At 44.7% G+C, this 21,209-nt stretch overlaps 2 protein-coding genes and 1 non-coding gene across 4 annotated transcripts; all 3 read left to right on the plus strand.

The window, feature by feature from the left end:
* The first annotated feature begins 3,805 nt into the window (after nucleotides 1–3,805).
* LOC123440435 (BAG family molecular chaperone regulator 4-like) lies at nucleotides 3,806–4,792 on the plus strand. Its single transcript, XM_045117000.1, has one exon. It carries the CDS (start codon nucleotides 4,053–4,055, stop codon nucleotides 4,539–4,541), a length of 489 nt encoding a protein of 162 aa, XP_044972935.1. The 5' UTR covers nucleotides 3,806–4,052; the 3' UTR covers nucleotides 4,542–4,792.
* A 1,652-nt stretch (nucleotides 4,793–6,444) lies between these two features.
* TRNAY-GUA lies at nucleotides 6,445–6,530 on the plus strand. Its single transcript is given in 2 exon segments — nucleotides 6,445–6,481; nucleotides 6,495–6,530. It is a non-coding gene; the product is annotated as a tRNA-Tyr (tRNA).
* A 3,192-nt stretch (nucleotides 6,531–9,722) lies between these two features.
* On the plus strand, nucleotides 9,723–12,941 carry LOC123444734 (U-box domain-containing protein 4-like). 2 transcript variants are annotated; one of them, XM_045121555.1, is made up of 3 exons: nucleotides 9,723–10,005; nucleotides 11,088–12,549; nucleotides 12,634–12,941. In XM_045121555.1, exons 2-3 carry the CDS (start codon nucleotides 11,281–11,283, stop codon nucleotides 12,691–12,693), a joined length of 1,329 nt encoding a protein of 442 aa, XP_044977490.1. In that variant the 5' UTR covers nucleotides 9,723–10,005; nucleotides 11,088–11,280; the 3' UTR covers nucleotides 12,694–12,941. The 2 variants fall into 2 exon arrangements, with proteins under 2 accessions (XP_044977490.1, XP_044977491.1); XM_045121556.1 differs by having other exon boundaries at nucleotides 9,753–10,005; nucleotides 11,085–12,549.
* The last annotated feature ends 8,268 nt before the right edge of the window (nucleotides 12,942–21,209 follow it).

Here is a 21,209-nt window from a genome sequence, read left to right on the forward strand (position 1 = left end):
TGAGGTATGTGTGCACTACGAATTTACTTTCAAGTTTCTTGTCTGGACTCTAGAATATATTTACCGAACTTGAATTTTCTTTCCATGCTTGTAAGCAAGTACGTGAAAACTGAAAAAGAGAAAGATTGAGTATATTTGCTCTGCTTGGCTACACTATTTGAGTCTTTGAGAGCAGTTAGTTTAGTTTCACTACTCAGCAAAGTTTGTTTGGTATATTAATTCCTATGAACTGTAGTTTAATTGTGTGAACCATGCCAACTTTTACAGATGCAGACTCAGGTTGAGGCGTACATGGTAGAACGGAAGAGTTGCTGAGGTGGTAGATGGAAGCATACATGTCATCTGCAAAAAAAAAAAAAAAAAAAAAAAACTTGATTCATGGTGCAAGTTGTTGTTGCTTTATGGATTTTGCTCTTTCTTGTACTTTGAAAGTATGAATTTTGTCCTGTAGTTTAATTATTATCTAAGAGAGTGTAAGATGTAGATAAATGTTTAACCTGAAGAGAGATTTGGAGTATTTTTCATGTGAGAAAGTCTATTTTGTTGCAGTATATGGGCAACATTTTTATCTCAAGAAGTCTATTTTTTCTAAAAGAGATTTGAATTATTTTTGTATGAGAAAGTATGAATATTGCAGTATGTGAACAGTATATAAACGTCCTAAATTTCACATAAAAATTAACTGAACTACCACCTAACCCCACGTAAAAAGTGATGGCCAATGTGGACAAGTCCTCCAACGAGCCGCCCACTTACATCACCCACCAAATCGACACGAATGACGCGGCGGCCCGGCAAATCATTGTGCGCGCCCCTGCGTAGCACCAACCGATCGGTCGAGTAATGGAGCCACGGTGCTCGCAGTTCGGCTGCCGCCGCCGGTGCCGCGATCTCCTCCGATAGTCTATATGGAGTTTAGCGCTTGCAATGAATAGAATACGGCGCATGTGCAATCATCAGATCGATCAGCGGTTTGTCTCGACCAAATCCAGATGGCGCGCAGTGGTAACGTGGTGCTATTATTATAAGGATAGCTCGGGTGCATTTCATTTTGGCTAGGCTACAAAGGCTGGGACCGATCGACCAGTGGCAGGGCCACGGGTAATAAGCCGGGTCAGGTGCGGCGAATCATTTTGGAACAATTCCCACATGGCTCCTGCCACGCACACGTATATGAGATTCATGGTTCCTAGACGTATGTACATGTTTCAGCTCCATGGCTTGAGATGCACGCTTACTTACTCAATCAACTGATCGCTCGATTAGTCTCTTAGGACATCTATAGCCGGACCCTTCAAATAAACCTCATACATGTACGGACGCGCCCGTTGAGGAAAAAGTGATCTAACCGGATACTTTACATTGTTCGTGTATGACCAGACATCCGGACACGCCTGACCACATAGGACGCGATCTCATCTCATACCAGCCTTTTCTTTTCTTTATTCATCCTTTTCTTTCTTTCTTTCTTTTTTTCTCCATCAATCATGTGTAAGTGATAAGACATATGTGAAGAAAAATAAAGAGTGTGACTGCATGCATGAACAAATAGGAGACATGCGCGTCCGCAGATATTTGAGGGACCGGATTTGCAAATTCCGGCTGTAGATGCTCTTACCACCTACTGCTTAGTTAGAAAGGAAACACATTATGAGACAACACAAACCGAACCCAAACCCCGAGAGAGGCGATTTCTCGGCATTCCTTGTCTCCACCCCTCCTCCGTCGGTAGGTCGTTACCCTCCTCCTCCTTCACTGACTCTGTTAGTGGGGACTGCTAACCCTCTTCTAGGGTTTTAGGTAGGTTCTTCGGTCCTTCTAAGGATGATCTGGCTTCTTCATCGGCTTTGGAGTAAGTTTTTTCATAACTCCCATATTTTCATGATAGAAGGTGGGATACTTAATGTGTTAGCCACATTATCACACAAAATGTAGCAAAAGGAACAAAAATACATGGACCGGGGTGATAAATTGGATTCAGTTTGCAATGATTGAGCTGTCGATTTAGCCAAACCACCACTTCAAACGGTTGAGCCAACATCGTCTTCTTCTCCGGGTAGTGGATCCCTTGGGGCGGCAACATGCATGTGTTGACATTTTTGAACCCGGCAAAGTGGATTTACTAGAAATTTGTTTGTAATTTAAGTTTCTTTTAGGAATTTTTCTTGAAATGTTGTTATTTGGTAAATATACAACCTCTTTAAAAAGGATGACAATAACTACCGAACGACGGATAGGTGACCATGGCAAAATGTTTTTTATTGGTGATAATTAATATTTATTGAGCATGGCAACTTCAGTAAGCAAGCATGACAAATATCTCTTATTTTTTTGCCCGAGAATTGTGCCTGTAAATAAAAATTGGCATCCTTGCATCAACTAAAATTACTATAAAAAAGCATTCAGTTCGTCATGTGCAAGTACCTGACGTGAGATACTTATCATTTTTGTTTGAAAATGGTAGATATAGATGAAAACACATGAGCGTCACATACGGAGCCATAGCCTCCCCTAGGAAAAGCTTAGGGTTCGTGTGCCTCCCACCAGCGTCGTCTTCGGACCGTTTCGTCTCCGGTGGTCTTAGGGTCATGGCGGTGCGGTGGGTCTCGGCCCTTGCTAGTAGGATGGCTATATTTTTAGATTTTTTTAGTTTTCTTAGGATTTACGTCCTATCCAGAAAGACGAGACAATGATGATTCCCTGAAGATGGAATAAGTTTCTCCCCGCCTGACCCTATTCCGGTGATGTGTCTAGCATCGTTGGGAGGTTTGTCTCCCGCAGATCTTTTCTTGGCGGATTTGCTCGGACCTGGTCGTAGTTCGTCTATGTTTGTGTTTATTCATGTTGGATCCTTTCAATCTACGCTACTCTTCATTGATGACGTTTTTTGTTCTACTACGCTGGTACTATAAGGCCTTAGCGCGACGATTTACCAACTATCTACTATAACAAATTTTACCAGACTCCGGCAAAGAAGGGGCGATGACTACGCTTGTAGTCCTTGCTAGTTGGTCTATGAATTTGTATGTAATATTTATTATTTATGGTGTTTGTTATATTATCATGACTGGAGATGAATAGATAGAAAACTTTATGGCGAAAAGAAGATGAATACACATTTTGCCACCAAAACGAGAGGGATGAAAAACTCTTTTTTATATTGTATTCCCTCCGTTCAAAAATTGTTGTCTTCGGTTTGTCTAGAAAATGAATGTATCTAAATACTAAAACTTGACTAGATACATTCGTATGTAAACGAATTTAAGACAAGAATTTTAAGACGGAGGGAGCATGAAACTCATTTTAGTATACATAGACTCCAGTCCGGAGAAAAAGCTCCCGTGAAAATCCATTTTTATACCCAGGCTCGTCTGCACCCGCGCTGAAAAAAAAAAACTTCATGCAATTTATTTATTTATTTATTTGTTTTTGTGATTTTTTTCTGACCAGCTGCAGTTGAGACGGAGTACCGAATAGCTGCCCTCCCCGAGAATACCGCACAGCAGTTATGTTCCGGATGAACAGTGTGAATGGTTAAGAAATGGAACCTAACGACAACAAAACAAACGAAACTGCAGCTGTTGACAGGATTCCATCGGCCCGGCCGCTCATGCAGACAGTTGCAGGGCGGAGACCGCGTTGCCACCTCCCCAATGTGCTGCCGATCTCGCCGTCTCAGCGACAGCAGGCATGTGTCGCCTCACCCGCGGCGACTCAGGCGTATACAATACTCCATTAACGCTGATCCTCTATTCCCGCTAAGCTTCGCCTAGTCACCACCCATATCTTAATTCTCTCTTTGAGTCTTTTCGCGCCCGCGCACGGCTCTCGTCCCTGTCGCCACTGCCGACCTTGTCCTCATCCTCGACACCTTCCTCCTCCTTTAAAATCCCAAGCATCCCTCCGTCAAGCCTCACGCCGCACAACACCCATTTGAGCAGCAAGCTATCCATCCATCCATCAAGTGATCGATCATCCATCATAAAGCGCGCGCGCACGCACACACACACGAGGCAGGCGGAGGGGAACAGAGAGAGCGCGGAGGAGCAGAGATGGTGAAGATTCCGAGCCCGAGGAGGCTGTTCAGGAGCCGGTCCAAGACCACGGCGGGCATCGGCGGTGGCTTGGACATGTGCGCGATGGTGGCCGAGCACGAGAGGATCGAGTGGGAGGTGCGGCCGGGCGGGATGCTGGTGCAGAAGCGCCGGGGGCCGGACGACGACGGCGTGGTCGAGGCCATCCTGGTGCGGGTCTCCGCCGGCTGCGGCGGGTGGCAGCACGACGTGTCCATCGACGCCACGGCCACCTTCGGCGACCTCAAGGTGCTGCTGTCGCTGGCCACCGGGCTGTGGCCCAGGGAGCAGCGGCTGCTGTACCGTGGCAGGGAGCGGGACGACGGCGACCACCTGCACATGGCCGGCGTCCAGGACAAGGACAAGGTGCTGCTCCTGGAGGACCCCGCCGTGACCGAGAGGAAGCTCCGGTCCACCACCCTCGCGCAGCTCATGGGGGTGCCATGCCACTCCTTCATCCAAGTCTAAGAGAGACCCATACCCCTCTCGCCTGCTGGGTTTGTGTGGGCAAAGATCTGCTAGGTGTGTGTGTGTTAACTGAGTGTTAACATCGTTCGTTTCTTTCTTCAGAGTTTTTCTCCGGGTTTAATCCAGGGCTTAGATTCGGCCGGTTGTATCGAAACATGTGCATCGTTAGGACACAACACGGTATAGTACATGTTGTAAATTACTCTAATTTGTATAAGCAGACAATGACAGTGACCATGTTGTGTATAAAAGTGTGCATGTGCGTGCTCATTCTCTGTTGCTGGCTGATTTACACTCTTCCAACAAAGTTAGCAATACAGTCCACACTACGCTACACATACATCTCCTGCAGTCTATTTGTGTTTGTGTGTGTATATTCTTCCGACGAAATCAGCAATACAGTTCACATTGTACTACACATACAGTCTGACAGGATTAGCAGTACAATTCATCATACAGGACTTGTATTTTCGTTATGTGAGTAATGGAAAAGGGGTTGCCCGGTTAAAAAAAAGCAGTACAATTCACACTGTGCTAGTACATACTCCATATGAACAGTGCTTGTGGAGTATATATGTACAGTGTGAATTGGGAGTACTATCGCACTTGTAGCAATTTTCTCCACCAGCATGTACTTCTTTTTTTTTTTTTGCGAGGGCTCCACCAGCATGTATTGATGTACTACATCTATTCTTTCATGTCGAAATTGACCTATAGGCTATAGCAAGCAGCAGAGCAGGTTTACGGTTACCAAACATGCAACCGCCAGGTCGCCCTGAACTGCCCGGCCTGGACAAAAGCTGGCCTGCTTTAACGGGCAGCTCACCGGCCGGAACTACTCCGCAGCACCCACCGACCACTGCCGAAAACGTTGGGTGGATCATAGCAATCGTCAGTGCTACGAAACCGGAGCATAATGCTAGCTGCTGTTACGGTCTCTGGTAACTGCCCGATAGAAATCAGAGGCCGGCGACTCGCCTCTCGCCCGAAAATTCCAGCGTACGCGTTCCATCCAGGCATTGCTAGGCCGCTAGCTATAGCTGTTTCCACTGCACCCTGCGCATCAGAGCCAAGTCAAGCAGCAGTAGCTGAGCCTGGAGGTTCAGACTTCAGAAACTTTACTCCCAGGGAAAGAGAAGGTTTCACTGCAATTAAGTACGTCCACGGCCGGCTGCTGATCGAGCCGAGGTGTGGATCGACCACACCTCGGATCACAGACAGCGACGCGCGATCCAACCGCGACAGATAGTAATATCCAACGGGTGCCAGGGGAGGGGCATGTGCCCTGCAGCAGCTCAAATGGCGCTATCGAGCACGCACCCACGCCCCCTGAACTCGTGGCGGGAAGAGGGGGCAGTGGCTTCAATGCGTGCGCCCGCAGCTTATCCGACTCCGCGCTATCTGCGGCACGTCGGCCGGCCACCGGGAGCCTACCGCCTACGGAAGGACACGGCAGGTCGGCGCCGCGGCCGCGTACGTGTGGCGCCATGAGCGTAGCGTACCCCGTCTGTCGGCCGGCGAGACGTGCGCGACCTCTACACCCTTGGACACTGCTATTAATCTGACGGGTAGTGACGGCGAAGCTTTGGCTGCCTGACGGGCATTTTGAGCCGGTAAATTTTGTGAGGCAGAGATTATTTTGCTTTGAGAATTACAGTACTATTCCCTCCGTCCGGAAATATTTGTCATATTAATGCATGTATTTAGATGTATTTTAATTGAAGATACATTTATTTTTTATTTATTTATGCGATAACTAATTTCGAACGGAGGAAGTATTTTTTAATTAGTGTAATTCAAATTTCAGTCTGTAAAGTACTAACTATGGGAGTCAAATGCTGTGGATGCATTACTCGAATTGTTCTACCGTTATTACAGATGACATGGAAGTATTTAACACAAGCCGACTTTAGCTCAGTTGGTAGAGCGGAGGACTGTAGTGTTTGCAGATTAATCCTTAGGTCGCTGGTTCGAATCCGGCAAGTCGGAGTTTTTATATTTTTTTTCCTTCTTTTCCTTTTATCTATTCTTTTTTGTTTCCACAGCTTTTATATTTCTACTCTATATGCCCGGTGTGCAAAGCATGTTTTTACCCAACAAGCGAAACTGCCGGCAATTCTGATGTTTTTATGGACTTGGGTCTGTTGTGCTGCGCCTCCCGAGCAAGACGGTGACGGAGCCAAGATTTAGATATAGGGGGCAAAACCAAGCTGACTAAGAGATTCTAGTGTAAAAGAAAACTATCATAATGATAATGTAATGTGTTGCTTCGGGTTATAAAAATATAGTTACATTTGTTTATTTTTAATTTGCTCTATGATTACAAATAATAACAAAGATATTACTACCTCCGTTTTTAAATATAAGGTGTATTAGTTTTTTAAAAAGTCAAATCATGTCTATGTTTGACCAACATTATAGCAAAATACATAACGATTTACAATACCAAATATATAAAATACAAAAATACATTTCATGATGAATCTAGTGATAATGATTGGGTATTCTAGACCTTTATATTTTGGTCTACAAACTCGGTCAAAGTTAGACAAGTTTGTCTTTTTGAAATAATAATACACCTTATATTTAGGAACGGAGGGAGTACTAATTTCAATCAAGGAGATCTTAGATGTCAAATCCTTTTCAATGTAAATTATCATGCATTGTAAGTCAAGTGGTCTCCCATCATACGGCGTGCAATCAAAATAATTATAATTTTGTGTAAACGAATTTCAGTAGAAGTAGTAATAGGCGGTTAAAATTTTGCATGGATGATAAAATGTCAGGTACGCTCGTACTATCTTTTAATACACTAATATTTTTAGAATTGGGGGCCTCACAATCAACTAAGGTCTTCAATTGAAATTTGGTCACACAATTTTGATTGGGTCAATAATTTTAAAAAATCTCTTATTTAATTTTTTGTACAATACGCTATGATTTCTAATTTTAAAATCTTCATAATTAATTGGGACTTCAATTTAGAATTGGATCACCCGATTTTGACCGGGTCAATAATTTCTCAAGGAGCTCTTCCATTTAATTATTTTAATTTTGTATGTTTCCAAATTTTAAAGCTCTTTCATTGGTATTCAATTTTGGATTTGGTTTACGGTTTCGTTCGGGCAAATGATTTTTCAAACTAATCAACAGCAACCAGCCTAGGAAAACATATCAATCCCTCACAGACTCCCATCACCTAAAAAAAGTGTCACCATATGGTACTATAGCACGAATATAGTACATACAACCATCGATGTATAAATATCCCCACATAAATATTTCTTGATTAGCGGATAACACAGAATCACACCGCAAAGTGCCCACTAAATAACCGCATTACAAATAAAAGTGTTACATTCCCAAATCGTGACCCCCCCCCCCCCCCGATGCCAAAGATGATCGGCATGGAGGCCATCACGAAGGAGCTCGGGGTGCTCGTTGAGGTCCTAACGCGGGGTCTTCTGCAACGTCCCCGACACATCGCGGGGCAGCGTGATCCTGCGCCGGTTCACGGGTCTCAGCTACCATGTGGACTATCTCAGTGTCCAAGACCCCCAGATTCCGGACCTGTTGCGGCCATGGGAGACATTTCCGCACGTACGAGCTCATGTGATATTGTAGATGCCAAGCTCTTCTGGAGGAAAAGGGACCCGCAACCTTGCACCACCGTGAGGTGATGATTGTTGGAAGGTAGTGGAAAAAATATGCCTACGAATAAAACTCGGAATCACTATGAAATGCGAAGAGGTTGGTGAAGATTGATGCAGATTGGTGAAATGATCTAATCTTTACAGCTATGCAACGGAGTGAAGAGATTGGTGAAGATTGATGCAAATTGCCGCCGCTAGGTTTTACCTCTTAGCCATGAGAAATTCTCTCATTTCGAGGATCAAAGAACGATCCCTCTATCGATATCCACACATACGGAATCACCAATCTAGCAGGGTTTCAGCCGTCCAGAATGAATAAGTACCAGAGACTAGAGGAGGTGTGCAACAGCCTTGTGACGGAGAAAAAAATTGAGAGAAAGTGCAACCTTCAAGGAAAAAAAAAATTCCTCGAGGGGTTGTCCCTCTAACATATGTAGGCGCATGAGAGGGAGACCGCTTGGAGGAGGTTATCCCTCCCCTAGCATTGGTCGTACCAAGGAGGCCGCGAAGCCATGGGATACCGAAGTCATGAATACATAGACCGCGATGCCATGAAGACGCAAGCTACTGAAGCCGTGGAGATGAAGCCACGAAGGTTGCAAAGCTCCGAGGCCATGCATCCCAAAACAGAAGCTCAGTGGCCTCATAGATACGCTCGTGGAGGCTGCTCAATCACCGAGCCCAAAGATATTAGAGGCAAGGATACCAAAGATCAGACTGCACCAACCATTGATAAAAAAGGAACCTGCTCGGATTACATTTTGAAGGAAGTCAGACTCAAAAACTCCAAACAAATTTGGGGCTACTAACGGTACAATACATTGTGGTTGGCTCATGATGCAGGAGGCCTAGCAGTAGCTTTGTCCAAGCAGGCAATGCAGTGGCCTGGCTCGAAGGAGAACCATGATCTTGGCGTGAAAGCCAAGAAACCCCTGTCGATGAGGTCGATTAGGGACCATGTAAATCCTAGCTCATGTTTCTTTAATAAGGCGTGGTTAAGGAAAGCACGAGACATATGTTCCACTTTAGACACACGTCATCATCCTCTTCTAATCCCCTCGCACGAGGTGCTCCGACATAATCTTAAACAAAGCATGAGTAGGGTGCTAACTCAACTATGATGGTATGAACCTGAGTAAAATCCTCGTGTGAACTCCCTCGGGTATTTCCGACTACACTTGCCACCCTATCAAGGGCATTGCCAGTTTTCTACACCGTCAAGATGACCCATGATAGTGTTGCAAAGGTCTGGCTGTAAACTCCCAACATAACAAGTCTCTAATCATTAACTTGGCCCCTGTCGCAAACCTACAAGCGCGGCATGGCTCATGTTGCAAACACTTGTTAGCTGGATCGGACGGCTATCGCGTGCTGAATCCAACGGCTCGTGACCCGGCCACTTTTTGCAAAAGATCAGGCTGACAGTAGGCACCGTTGTAAAAGAAAAAAGGTGGTCTCTTTTGTTTGAAACGGTCAACGAGTGATTTCGCTGCTAACCCCATCCACACACGAACTCCATCTCTTTCCCGTGCATTTCCTTGTTGCTTCCCCAGGCTGACCGACCAGCCACCACCAACCCAAACCAACGCGGCAAAACCTTGGCCCCCGCCTGTCCTAGCGCTGCCGCCGTGCCGTGCCGTGCCGTGCCGTGCCTCAGCGCCAGCGACCGCCGACGACTCAATCCCGTACCACGCCCCCACCCCCGCCTCCCACGCCCCTCGTGCCCATCGCCGATCCCGTTCCCCCTCACCGCAGCATCGCGCTCCCGCGGTATCCGCCCCTTCCGCAACCTTCGGCCATTGGTTTCTGAGGTATGATCTTGTTTCCATCCGGTGGCTAGTTCGTCTAAACCCTACTGGTCTCCGCAATTTCTGGGTACGCCGGTGCGCATCCGGCACGTCATGTTGATCAGCCCCTGCTTCCTGTAGTTCAGGACTCTTTTTCTGACGAAAAGCAGCAGGCACTGAATTCTACTCAGTTCCAGGATGGCTGGAGTATTAATTAAGAGAAGAGACATGATGGCTAGAGTTTAATTACAGATTATAGGGAGAGGGGATTTAGTTTATAGATTGGTCGTTACTGGTTAGTTTGGAGGCAGCCACATTGCCCCTTTGCGAACAACCTCCTTCCACGATCAGAGCTCATCAACAATCTTAGATATTAGACTGGGGGCAGTGCACGCCTTTTGATTGGAAGTTCAGGATTCCTGATTTCTCCTTTTTTGTAGCAATTTTCGGCCATGATCATTACAGTAGTAGACGCCGTGGTCGCCTGCATTCACCATGAGATTAAAAAAAATGATGTTATGCTTTCGTGCGCCGTTAAGTAGGATCCTTTCATTCATGTAACGTGTGCTCTGCCGGGGCATGTTTGCATCAGATGATCTAGCTCATATGATGACATTCTTAACTGAACCGGGCAACCAGCTCATGTTTCCGCGCAATTGAGTAGCTACCTACAGCTCCCTACCTACTTTTTGTTGCATTGATGCACCTCTTTTATCAATTTTTGGCGATGATCTTTTTGTTGTATTAATGCAAAGGCAGAGCTCCTTCTGTTCTCCTAAAAAAAATGGCGATGGTCGTTACAGTTTTAGACATTATGGACGCCCGCAAGAATCTGCTACACATTCCTGCCCTGTAAAGTAGGAACATCTCATGTAACACGTGCTATGGTGGGTCTGTTTGCGTTCGATGGTGTGGCGTCGATGATTACATCTTAATTGAACTGGGCAACCAGGTCATGTTCCTACGCAATTGAGTAGCTCATTCAAATTTAATTCCTAACTACACCGTAAAAACTTTGAGCCTTTGATATCTAACTGCTGCGAGTCACATGACATTAAGCTACCTTGATCCTGTGAAATCCTTGAACTTGAACTTTCCTTCAGCAGAGCCTTCAAGATTTGAGCACCACAGGCAACAGCCTCCTACATCCTGTGTCGGTACTTGGTAGGGTAATCTTCCCTGGACCCCGGGAGCTGACATGTATATGAGAAGCTTGAACAGAGCATGTGAACCATCCTGAAATCTGATGCACATGTGAACCATCCTGGTCATGAGGCCTCATCGATCAGTCTTTAGATTATGCAAATGGCTCTGCTAGCAAGGCTTTCTCTTGCAAGTTCTGAAGGAAGAGAGTCTAGTTTGGAAGAAAGACATGCTGGTTCTGATGAACAAACTTCAGAACAATCAACGAAGGAAGCATTTCAAGCATCTCATTTTGACAGTGATTCACAGGTTCGTCTAGGCAGATCTTCAGTTAATGATAATCTTCCTAATACCCGTCAGCTTGACGAGGAGTGTGACATCAACGATGGGATGATACGAGTTCCAGGTGATAGGACAAATTATAGTAGTGATGCGTCTGGAGAGGTTGCTGACCGTGGGCTTTCTATCTCTTCTGCCCCTCAAAGGGAAAATGTAATCCTGCCAAGATTGGGTCATGTCTGCATGGAGGGACCATTTGTTCAGCGGCAAACATCTGACAAGGGATTCCCGAGAATAATTTCGTCGTTATCCATGGATGCCCGGGATGATTTCTCTGCCATCGAGAATCAGGTACGCGAGCTAATCAATGATTTGGGAAGTGATTCCATAGAAGGTCAGAGATCAGCAACATCAGAGATTCGCCTTCTAGCTAAGCACAACATGGAGAACAGGATTGCCATTGCTAATTGTGGGGCTATAAACTTGCTGGTTGGCCTTCTTCATTCACCCGATGCCAAAATCCAAGAAAATGCAGTGACAGCCCTCCTTAATTTGTCACTCAGTGATATCAATAAGATTGCCATCGTGAATGCAGATGCTATTGATCCTCTCATCCATGTCCTGGAAACAGGGAACCCTGAAGCTAAAGAGAATTCAGCAGCTACTTTGTTCAGTCTCTCAATTATTGAAGAAAACAGAGTGAGGATAGGGCGATCTGGTGCTGTAAAGCCTCTCGTGGACTTGCTGGGAAATGGGAGCCCACGAGGAAAGAAAGATGCGGTTACTGCATTGTTTAATTTATCCATACTTCATGAGAACAAGGGTCGAATTGTGCAAGCTGATGCATTGAAGCACCTAGTTGAGCTTATGGACCCTGCTGCTGGAATGGTCGATAAAGCTGTAGCTGTCTTGGCAAATCTTGCTACGATACCAGAAGGAAGGACTGCGATTGGGCAGGCGCGTGGTATTCCGGCCCTTGTTGAAGTTGTCGAACTGGGTTCAGCGAAAGCGAAGGAAAATGCTACCGCGGCATTGCTTCAGCTATGCACAAACAGCAGCAGGTTTTGCAACATAGTTCTTCAAGAGGATGCCGTGCCCCCTTTAGTCGCACTGTCACAGTCAGGAACACCACGCGCAAGAGAAAAGGTTTGCCACTTCCTATAACAAACTTTACGAGTAGAAGAAAAATAGTTACAAAATCTTTTTGCTAAGAATTTGAATTTGCTGCAGGCGCAGGTTCTCCTCAGCTATTTCCGCAGCCAAAGACATGGGAACTCGGGAAGGAGATGAGGACGATGGTCCTACGATATATTTTTCTAGTGTACGTCGAGTATTTCCCTGAATTTCTCAGATGATAGTTATTGTTGTTGACTGGCGCTGTGTACTGCTTATAGTCACTGTGAGATTGTGCTCATCTTCTCAAGCTACTGGTGGATTAGTTGCTGTGTTTGTGACTGGTCGTTGTTGTTGTTGAGATGGTGTATTCTTCGGGTTTATATTTTTTTACATCTTGTCTATTGGTATCTATTTCTCTGGCATTTCGTTTCGTACATGTTATTAGCTGATTCAAACAGTGATTTATTTGCCTGTTCCTGCATGCTTTCCCTTCACTGTCTAGACTTGAGAGATACTAGTGCTCTGATGTGTCTGATCTTGTGATCGTGGGTGAGGGTGATAGAACTGAAATCAGTAGTTACTACTCCGTACCTACTAGCTACAGGAGCGGACCTAGCTCGACTCTACATGGTTGGTTTTGTGATGCATTGCCAGTTAACGAACTGGCACTATGCAGTTCAGTAGTTTACCACATTATGCAAAATTATATTCGCTCTAAGAAAGTTCTATCCTTGTGATTGCACTAATTGTTTTTCTAATAGGAGAAAAAGAAGCGACATGTTTCTTGTGTCGGGTCTATCTCATCTGGTTAGCGAGTCAGATCAAAGGATGCAAGTGCAACTATGTGCCGTTGTTTGGTTGGCTGCAAGGGAAATGCACCCCAAAGCATTCTGGTAGACTATGTATATGTAAAGTTAGTACATTTCATTATTGGGAAAATCTATTGAAAAGCATGCGCAGCGTCTCGCTCCGATGCGGCGGATGCACAGGTCCATGCAGCGTCTATTGTATCCATATAGAAGGACCTGGGATTATTTTAATCAGATTTCACATGAATCCCTCCCCTGATCTGCTAGGTAGGTGGAGTCAGGGAGTAGCTAGGTAATGTAGCATGTAAGTGTGTGTGGCCAGCTGTTTTCATGCTTTTCTCCTTACTAGGGCACTCATTGCTTTTTTACATTTTGTCATATACTGCTACAATACATAATCAGGTATGGTATAGTATCCCTATACCTGATACTACAATAGTTATTATTGGATAGTAATGTAACTACTTTTTCTCTTAATTCAAAAATTATCTAGAAATTTGTATTACTGATATAATCTAACCAAGACCAAGTTGCTTTTTTAGTCTTTTTATCCTTCAAAAAATCTATAAAAGGACACGTACTCATTAGTCATTAGTGCGTTTTCCCGTGTGACGGTGCAGAACATACACTCGGCATGCTTTATGAAAATAACATGGTAATTTGGTAAAACTAAACCAACAATCAGCTAGACAAGTGACGACAAAACATCCTGGCAACAATTGTTCAACAATTTTTATGAAATAACCGGACACTCTATAGAATTAAATGACAAGCACAGCAAAATAATGTGGTAACTTGTTTTTATAACCAATGACAAACTTTATGAAATAACCAGACACTCTATAGAATTAAATGGCAAGCGCAACAAAATAATGCGGTAACTAGCTTTTGCATGTAACGACAATCGTTATGAAATAATTGGACACTTTGTAGAATTAAATGGTAAGAACATCAAAATAATATGGTAACTAGTTTTTTCAACCAGTGACAATCTTTATGAAATAATCGGACACTCTGTGGAATTAAATGGCAAGCACAATAAAATAATAAGGCAACTAGTTTTTATAACCAATTATAATCTTTAGGAAATAACTATCCATTAGGTAGAATTAAAATGGCAAGTACAACAAAGCATTTGTGCCAAGTGGATTTTATAAAGCATTGACAAGCTTTATGGGACAACTAGATAGCATTAAAAATGACAAGCACATAAAAAAGTTGGGGCAACTGGAGCATTGACAAGCTTTATGAGACAACTAGATAGCACTAAAAATAAAAAGCACATCACAAACAATTGTGGCTACTGGATTTAAAAGCATTGACAAGCTTTATGAGACTACATGGCAACTAGATAGCATTAGAATGACACATACACAAAAAAAACTATGGCAACATGATTTATAAGCACCAACAAGCTTTGTGCGAAATAACATTAAAAAATATCAATTAAGTTATTTTTCTCAGGCAAGTAAGTGGTTAATAATATGGTAAGTGAGTCAAAAAAATGTGGCAACTATGGACAGACAAAAAATAGTTGACGGAACATGTCGACATGTGATCTAGTTTCGAAGAACTCGTCGCGAGAAAGTCAATGGTGAAAACGGATCATTGATTGAATTAACGGTTTTATAGATAAAACTTTTAAATTTTTAAACATCAAATGATAAATCTTGATGACATCATTGCATGCATGTATGTTGAGGAGAGGGTGAATTAGCCGGTGCATGACAATACATATGACAAGAAGATGCATGTGATGATATGCATGCAGTTTGTAGGCCCCTTTGTTTTTCTTTTGAGAGTGTTTGTGCATGCATATAGCAGCCGCTGCATGGGAATACGTGGGTGCGGCGCCGCTGTATAGTTGGCTCCTTGAAAGGGGTGCTTCCCTCCCGACCCCGTCCTAGCGCTGTCTCCCCGGAAGGCCGTCGGGGCGGCTGTGACATCCCCGGATTATGCTACAGTGATCTCTTGTAATCAAGCTACAGTAGCCTTCGAGGTTAACCTGAGAGCGGCGGCCACGCGCGGCTCACCGAGCTTCGAGCGCGACCAGCATCAGGCAGAGGAGCGGACAGCAGCAGTGTCGCCTCAAGGGCGCGGGCCAGCCCCCCGCTGGTCCAGCCAGAGCCCTGGAGCACCTCCGCACGCCCATCATCCACGCCATGGTCCTGCAGCATCACGGCGTGTCCAGCATCCGCGCAAAGGTCCTCCAGCACCGCGGCGTGCCCTGCATCCACGCCAGGGCCGCCCGAGCGTCGACGACCACCATCACCGCGGTGGTCATCCCGCCCTCCGTCCCGGCGGTTGTCCCGCGAGGTGTCCCAAGAATGGCGACAAAGGCCGTGCCGGATACGCCCCCCAACCCTCGTGCGAGTCGTTTCGGCCGCGACCAGGGTCATTATCGTGGTCCCTCCTGTGGCGGTCGACCGGGCGAGAAATACGCTTGTAGGGGTCGCGGGCCTGCCTCTCGCCGTCGACGGCATTCTTCAGGTAGTTGTATCACTTGGAGACGATCCTGGGTACTTGCGTGGGATCTTCATGGATGGACAGGTGAATGATCACCCGCTGCTCGAGGCCACACCGCCCAAAAATTGGCTCCCCCACTCTTGCGAACTCGTCCCAAAAATTGGCTCCCCCACTCTTACGAACACCGCGGTGGCGAACTCGTCCCACGCCTGCAGCGGGAGCCCATCCATGCATAGGCGGACGTGGTGGACAAGATCCACACTCTTGGGAGTGAGCTTCAAGCCGCCAAGGCCGCATTTGCAGCCTGGAGTCCCGGAACGGGATGTCCCAGGGCCCGACCGCATCCGCGCAGTGGTGTTGATGAAAGAAGAAGCACAACAGGAAGGCCTTCCGAAAGTGCTTAACGATGCACACGTCATCCGCCAGCATGCCCATCTCCACGACGATGGCATTGGCGAATATAGTTTGCTTGAATCATGCTCTTTTACAAAAAAAAAAAAAATCAAGAAAAATACACAATAATAAAAGTAATTGTTGGTCAAATGCCAATCCTAACGACACCTAATATGCAAAGTAAAAGAAATGAAGGAGTATCTTGAATCAACAGGCCCTTGCAGTGAAGCCGTTTCAGTCTCCCTAGTAGACAAGATTACATATTTATTGCATACGGCCCCTTTATTGCAAATAATGAAACGGTTCAAATAGTCTCCGATAGTACAATAAATCTAAGATAAAAAGTAAAAAAGAGCCACATCCGGCGAAAATAAAACTAGATGCCTATCCATCTATCCTATTATTGGACTGCCATCCAAACCGGTTGAAGATATCCCGCGCTACCATCTACCATCGGGTAGACCCAGTAACCAAAGGCTCCCTGGTGTCCGCAGGAGTGAGTAATGACCACGTACGGATCAAGGCCGCCGCTCTGTGAAGTACCTGCAGAAATTATATATTGATACATCTGTTAAAAACCACATCATTCATGTAATTCCATATAGCCCAAAGAAGTGCACAAACTCCTATACGAATTTGTTTTGCAATCGTCCTGTCAACTCCATGAAGCCACGTTCCAAATAACGTGTCTATGCTATCTGGAGGCCTTATGTTAAAGGCTATATGAATTGTGTGCCACATAAGTCTGGCAAGTGGACATAGGAGAAAGAGGTGTGTAATATTCTCATTATTATCACAGAAGCTACATTTAGTGCTACCCCCCCCCCAATTTCGTTTAGCAAAATTATCCTTAGTGAGGATCACCCTCTTGTGTACAAACCACATGAAGACTTTGATCCTTAAGGGAACTTTGACTTTCCAAATATTAATAGATTTAGGGATGATGGTAGTGTCAATAAGATCGAGATACATTGATTTTACCGAATAAACCCCATTATTCGTAAGCTTCCAATGTACCCTATCCAATTCATGTGATAATTGGACATCCATGAGTCTCCTCACCAAATGTAGCCAGTCATCCCAACGGTGCCCTATCACAACTCTACGAAATTGGATATTTAAAGGACAAGATTGTAAGATTGTGGAAACATATGTCTCCTTACGTCGCACTATGTTATATAATGCTGGATACTGGATAGCTAGAGGCATGTCCCCCAACCAGGTATCCTCCCAGAATCTTGTCCCCTCACCATTACCGACAATGAACTTAGTTCTGTGGAAAAACTCTGACCTTACTTTCATCAGCCCTTTCCAGAAAGGTGACTCATTAGGTCTGACATTTACTTGAGCCAAAGTTTTAGAGTGAAGGTACTTATTACGTAAAATTTGTACCCACATACCTTCTGTCTCTACAGAAAGTCGAAATAGCCACTTGCTCAGCAAACATCGATTCTTTACCTCTAAATTTTCAATTCCCAGACCTCCCTGGTCTTTAGGCCTACAAATAATATCCCATTTAGATAATCTATATTTCTTGCAGTCCTCATCACTCTGCCAAAAGAATCTTGATCGGTAAAAATCCAATCTTTTGCGTACCCCTACTGGTATCTCAAACAAGGATAAAAGGAACATAGGCATACTCGTCAATACCGAATTTATGAGTATCAATCTTCCCCCATAAGATAAAAGCTTGCCCTTCCAGCAGCTTAATTTCTTTTCAAAGCGATCTTCGATGCACTTCCACTCGTTGTTAGAAAGTTTCCGGTGATGAATGGGTATGCCTAAATATCTAAACGGCAGGTTTCCCAGTTCACAACCAAACAATTGTTTATAAGCGTTTTGTTCATCTTTGGCTTTCCCAAAACAAAACAGCTCACTCTTATGAAAATTAATTTTTAGTCCCGACAACTGTTCAAACAGGCATAATATTAGTTTCATATTTCTTGCTTTTGCTATATCAGGTTCCAAGAACAAGATAGTATCATCAGCATATTGTAGAATGGACACCCCACCATCCACCAGATGCGGCACGAGTCCCCCTACTTGGCCTTCCCGTTTAGCCCTTCCTATTAGAATTGCCAACATATCAGCAACTATGTTAAATAGGATGGGTGACATTGGATCTCCCTGCCTGAGACCTTTAAGTGTTTGGAAAAAATGACCCATGTCGTCATTGATTTTAATTCCAACACTTCCTTTTTGTACAAAGGATTCAATAAGTCTTCTCCATATTTCATCGAAACCCTTCATACGTAATGCCTGTTGTAGGAAAGGCCACTTGACCTTATCATATGCCTTCTCGAAATCGACTTTGAAGATTACTCCATCTAGTTTCTTCGAGTGGATTTCATGCAGCGTTTCATGAAGAACTACCACGCCCTCCATGATATTCCTGCCTGGCATGAATGCTATTTGACTAGGTTGCACCACCTCATGTGCAATCTTAGTCAACCTATTCGTGCCTACTTTGGTGAAAATCTTGAAGCTGACATTCAAAAGGCAAATAGGTCTAAACTACTCAATGTGCACCGCTCCTTCCTTCTTTGGCAACAGTGTCACTGTCCCATAGTTAAGATGGAATAGCTGCAGGTTTCCGTTGTATAAGTCTTGGAACATTAGTAACAAATCGTGTTTGATAATATGCCAACATCTCTTATAGAACTCAGCCGGAAACCCATCCGGACCTGGTGCCTTATTATTTTTCATTTGTGATATTGCTTCAAACACCTCTTTCTCTGTGAAAGGCTTGGATAATACCTCGTTCTCGTCCGTCCCGAGCTGAGGTATGTCTCCAACAATATGCTCATTCATGGACACAAAATTATCCTCTAGAGCCCCGAACGACTTTTTATAATATTCTGAGATATATAATTTCAGATTCTCGTGCCCCACTATTGTACCCTCATCTTGTTCCAACTGGACTATTATTTTCTTTCTATGTTTACCATTAGCTATGATATGAAAATATTGAGTGTTTTCATCTCCATGAATGACATGGTGGACTTTCGCTCGAAGTGCCCACTTCAACTCCTCTTCTCTTAGTAGTTGTTTGAGCTTTAATTCAGCCTCCGCTTTAAATGACCTCTCATTGTCATCTAAATGCGATTGTTCGTCCTTGATGTCCAGCGAATTTATAATTTCGAGAAGTCTTTGTTTCTCTTTCTTATAAACCCCACTCTCATGCTTGGCCCAACCCCGAAGAAATTGTCGCAGGTGCCTTATCTTATTTTGCCACCTCTCGACATTGGTATCTCCTTCCTTAACCATATCCCATTCTCTGGCAATAATGTCTAGAAACCCCTCTCTTTCAAACCATCCTAATTCAAAAGAGAAAATATTCTTATTCCCAATGTGTGTAGCTTCCCCTGAGTCTACAAACAAAGGCGTATGATCCGAGATCGCTCTTGGTAAGGCGCGAACCGAGACGTTAGGGAATTTCTGTTCCCAATCTACGCTCGTGAGAACCCTGTCTAACTTCTCAAAAGTTGGATTAGGCAAGGAATTTGCCCAGGTAAATTTTCTCCCTGATAGCTCAATCTCTCTTAAGTTAAGGCTTTCGATGATAGAATTAAACATGAATGACCATATGCCATCAAAGTTATCATTATTTTTCTCATCTCGCCTCCGGATGATATTAAAGTCACCCCCCGCTAAAATTGGCAGCCTCTCATCACCACATATTCGGACAAGGTCAGCCAAGAAGTCTCTCTTAAGCTCAGGTTGGGCAGCTCCATAGACTGCTACAAGAGCCCATTGGAAACCATCCACTTTGGATCGAACTCTAAACTTAACAGCAAAGTCCCCAAAGACCACATCTCGTACCTCGAGGGCATCACACCGTACCCCAAGCAAGATCCTACCGGATCTTCCCCTTGGTGGTAGACAGTGCCAATCAAAATCAGCCCCTCCTGATATCGTATTTAGGAATTGAGGTGTAAAGTTATCTCTCCCGGTTTCCATTAATGCAATGAAGTCTAACTTCTGCTCACTGGTAATTTCAGCTATAAATCTTCTTTTAGCCAAGTCTGCTAGACCTCTGCTATTCCAGAAAATTCCTTTCATCGTTCATCATAAAATTTCTTAATCGTCTTGAACCTAGCGCTACGACGCCGCGCTGAAACAGGATAAATCTTTCTCTTCCAATCCCTCTTGGGTCTATCCTGAACATCCGACTGGTCCACATAACCAGTGAAATGATGCGTGTTAGCATTCGTTTATGAAGGGGCCTCATACCCCTCCTCAATTAAATCATTTGGATCTTGTGGCATAATGGGAGATGGCACAAGATCCCGACATAAACATTCTAAAGCTCCCAACCTTAAATCATTTATATCATTATCATTCATTGGTTTAACAGCTACTATGTTTGTGACCATCTCAATTGCCATGTGTGCCTCTAAGTCTAGTAAATCATTTACTGATGTGGATATCTCCTTCCCATTACCACCGAGTGAAATCCCTACGTCGTTTGCATTTCTAATAATATCATCTTCAGAAAAGTGCAAAATAGAACAAGTCATATCAATAGGCATACCTGAAGAGATCTCGATGTTGCGAAGTTTAGCCGCTCGCATAGCACGGCCCATCTGTAGCTCGTCAACATCCGGCTGGGATTGCAGACGCACGCTGGATCGCCTGCCCCCCGTTGCCGGATCTGGTATACCTCCAAACTCGATAACCTCGTCAAGGTCCGGCCCCGTCATCGTGTGATTACCCATCACACATGGTTCCAGGCCCACCAGACCAGTTTCACCATTAGCAGCCTCCTTACCAACCCCAGATACCTCCTGTAGCTGGTCGCCTTGAGACCAAGCTGACATGGTGCTACTCAGCACAGCCGGCTGCAAATGCACTGTACCTGGAGTAATAGTACCGTCGCCATATGACGCGCCAAGGGGTGGTTGATCAGTCTCGGCAGATACATCCTCAGAAGAAGGAACATGCCCACGAGTGCTATTCTTCCTGGGCGTAGCCGGTATACCTCTGGCGCCACTAGCAGCAACATCTAACTTTGCTGTGGGA

The sequence above is a fragment of the Hordeum vulgare genome, chromosome 3H (genome assembly GCF_904849725.1).
Source record: "Hordeum vulgare subsp. vulgare chromosome 3H, MorexV3_pseudomolecules_assembly, whole genome shotgun sequence".
Lineage (NCBI taxonomy): Eukaryota > Viridiplantae > Streptophyta > Magnoliopsida > Poales > Poaceae > Hordeum > Hordeum vulgare.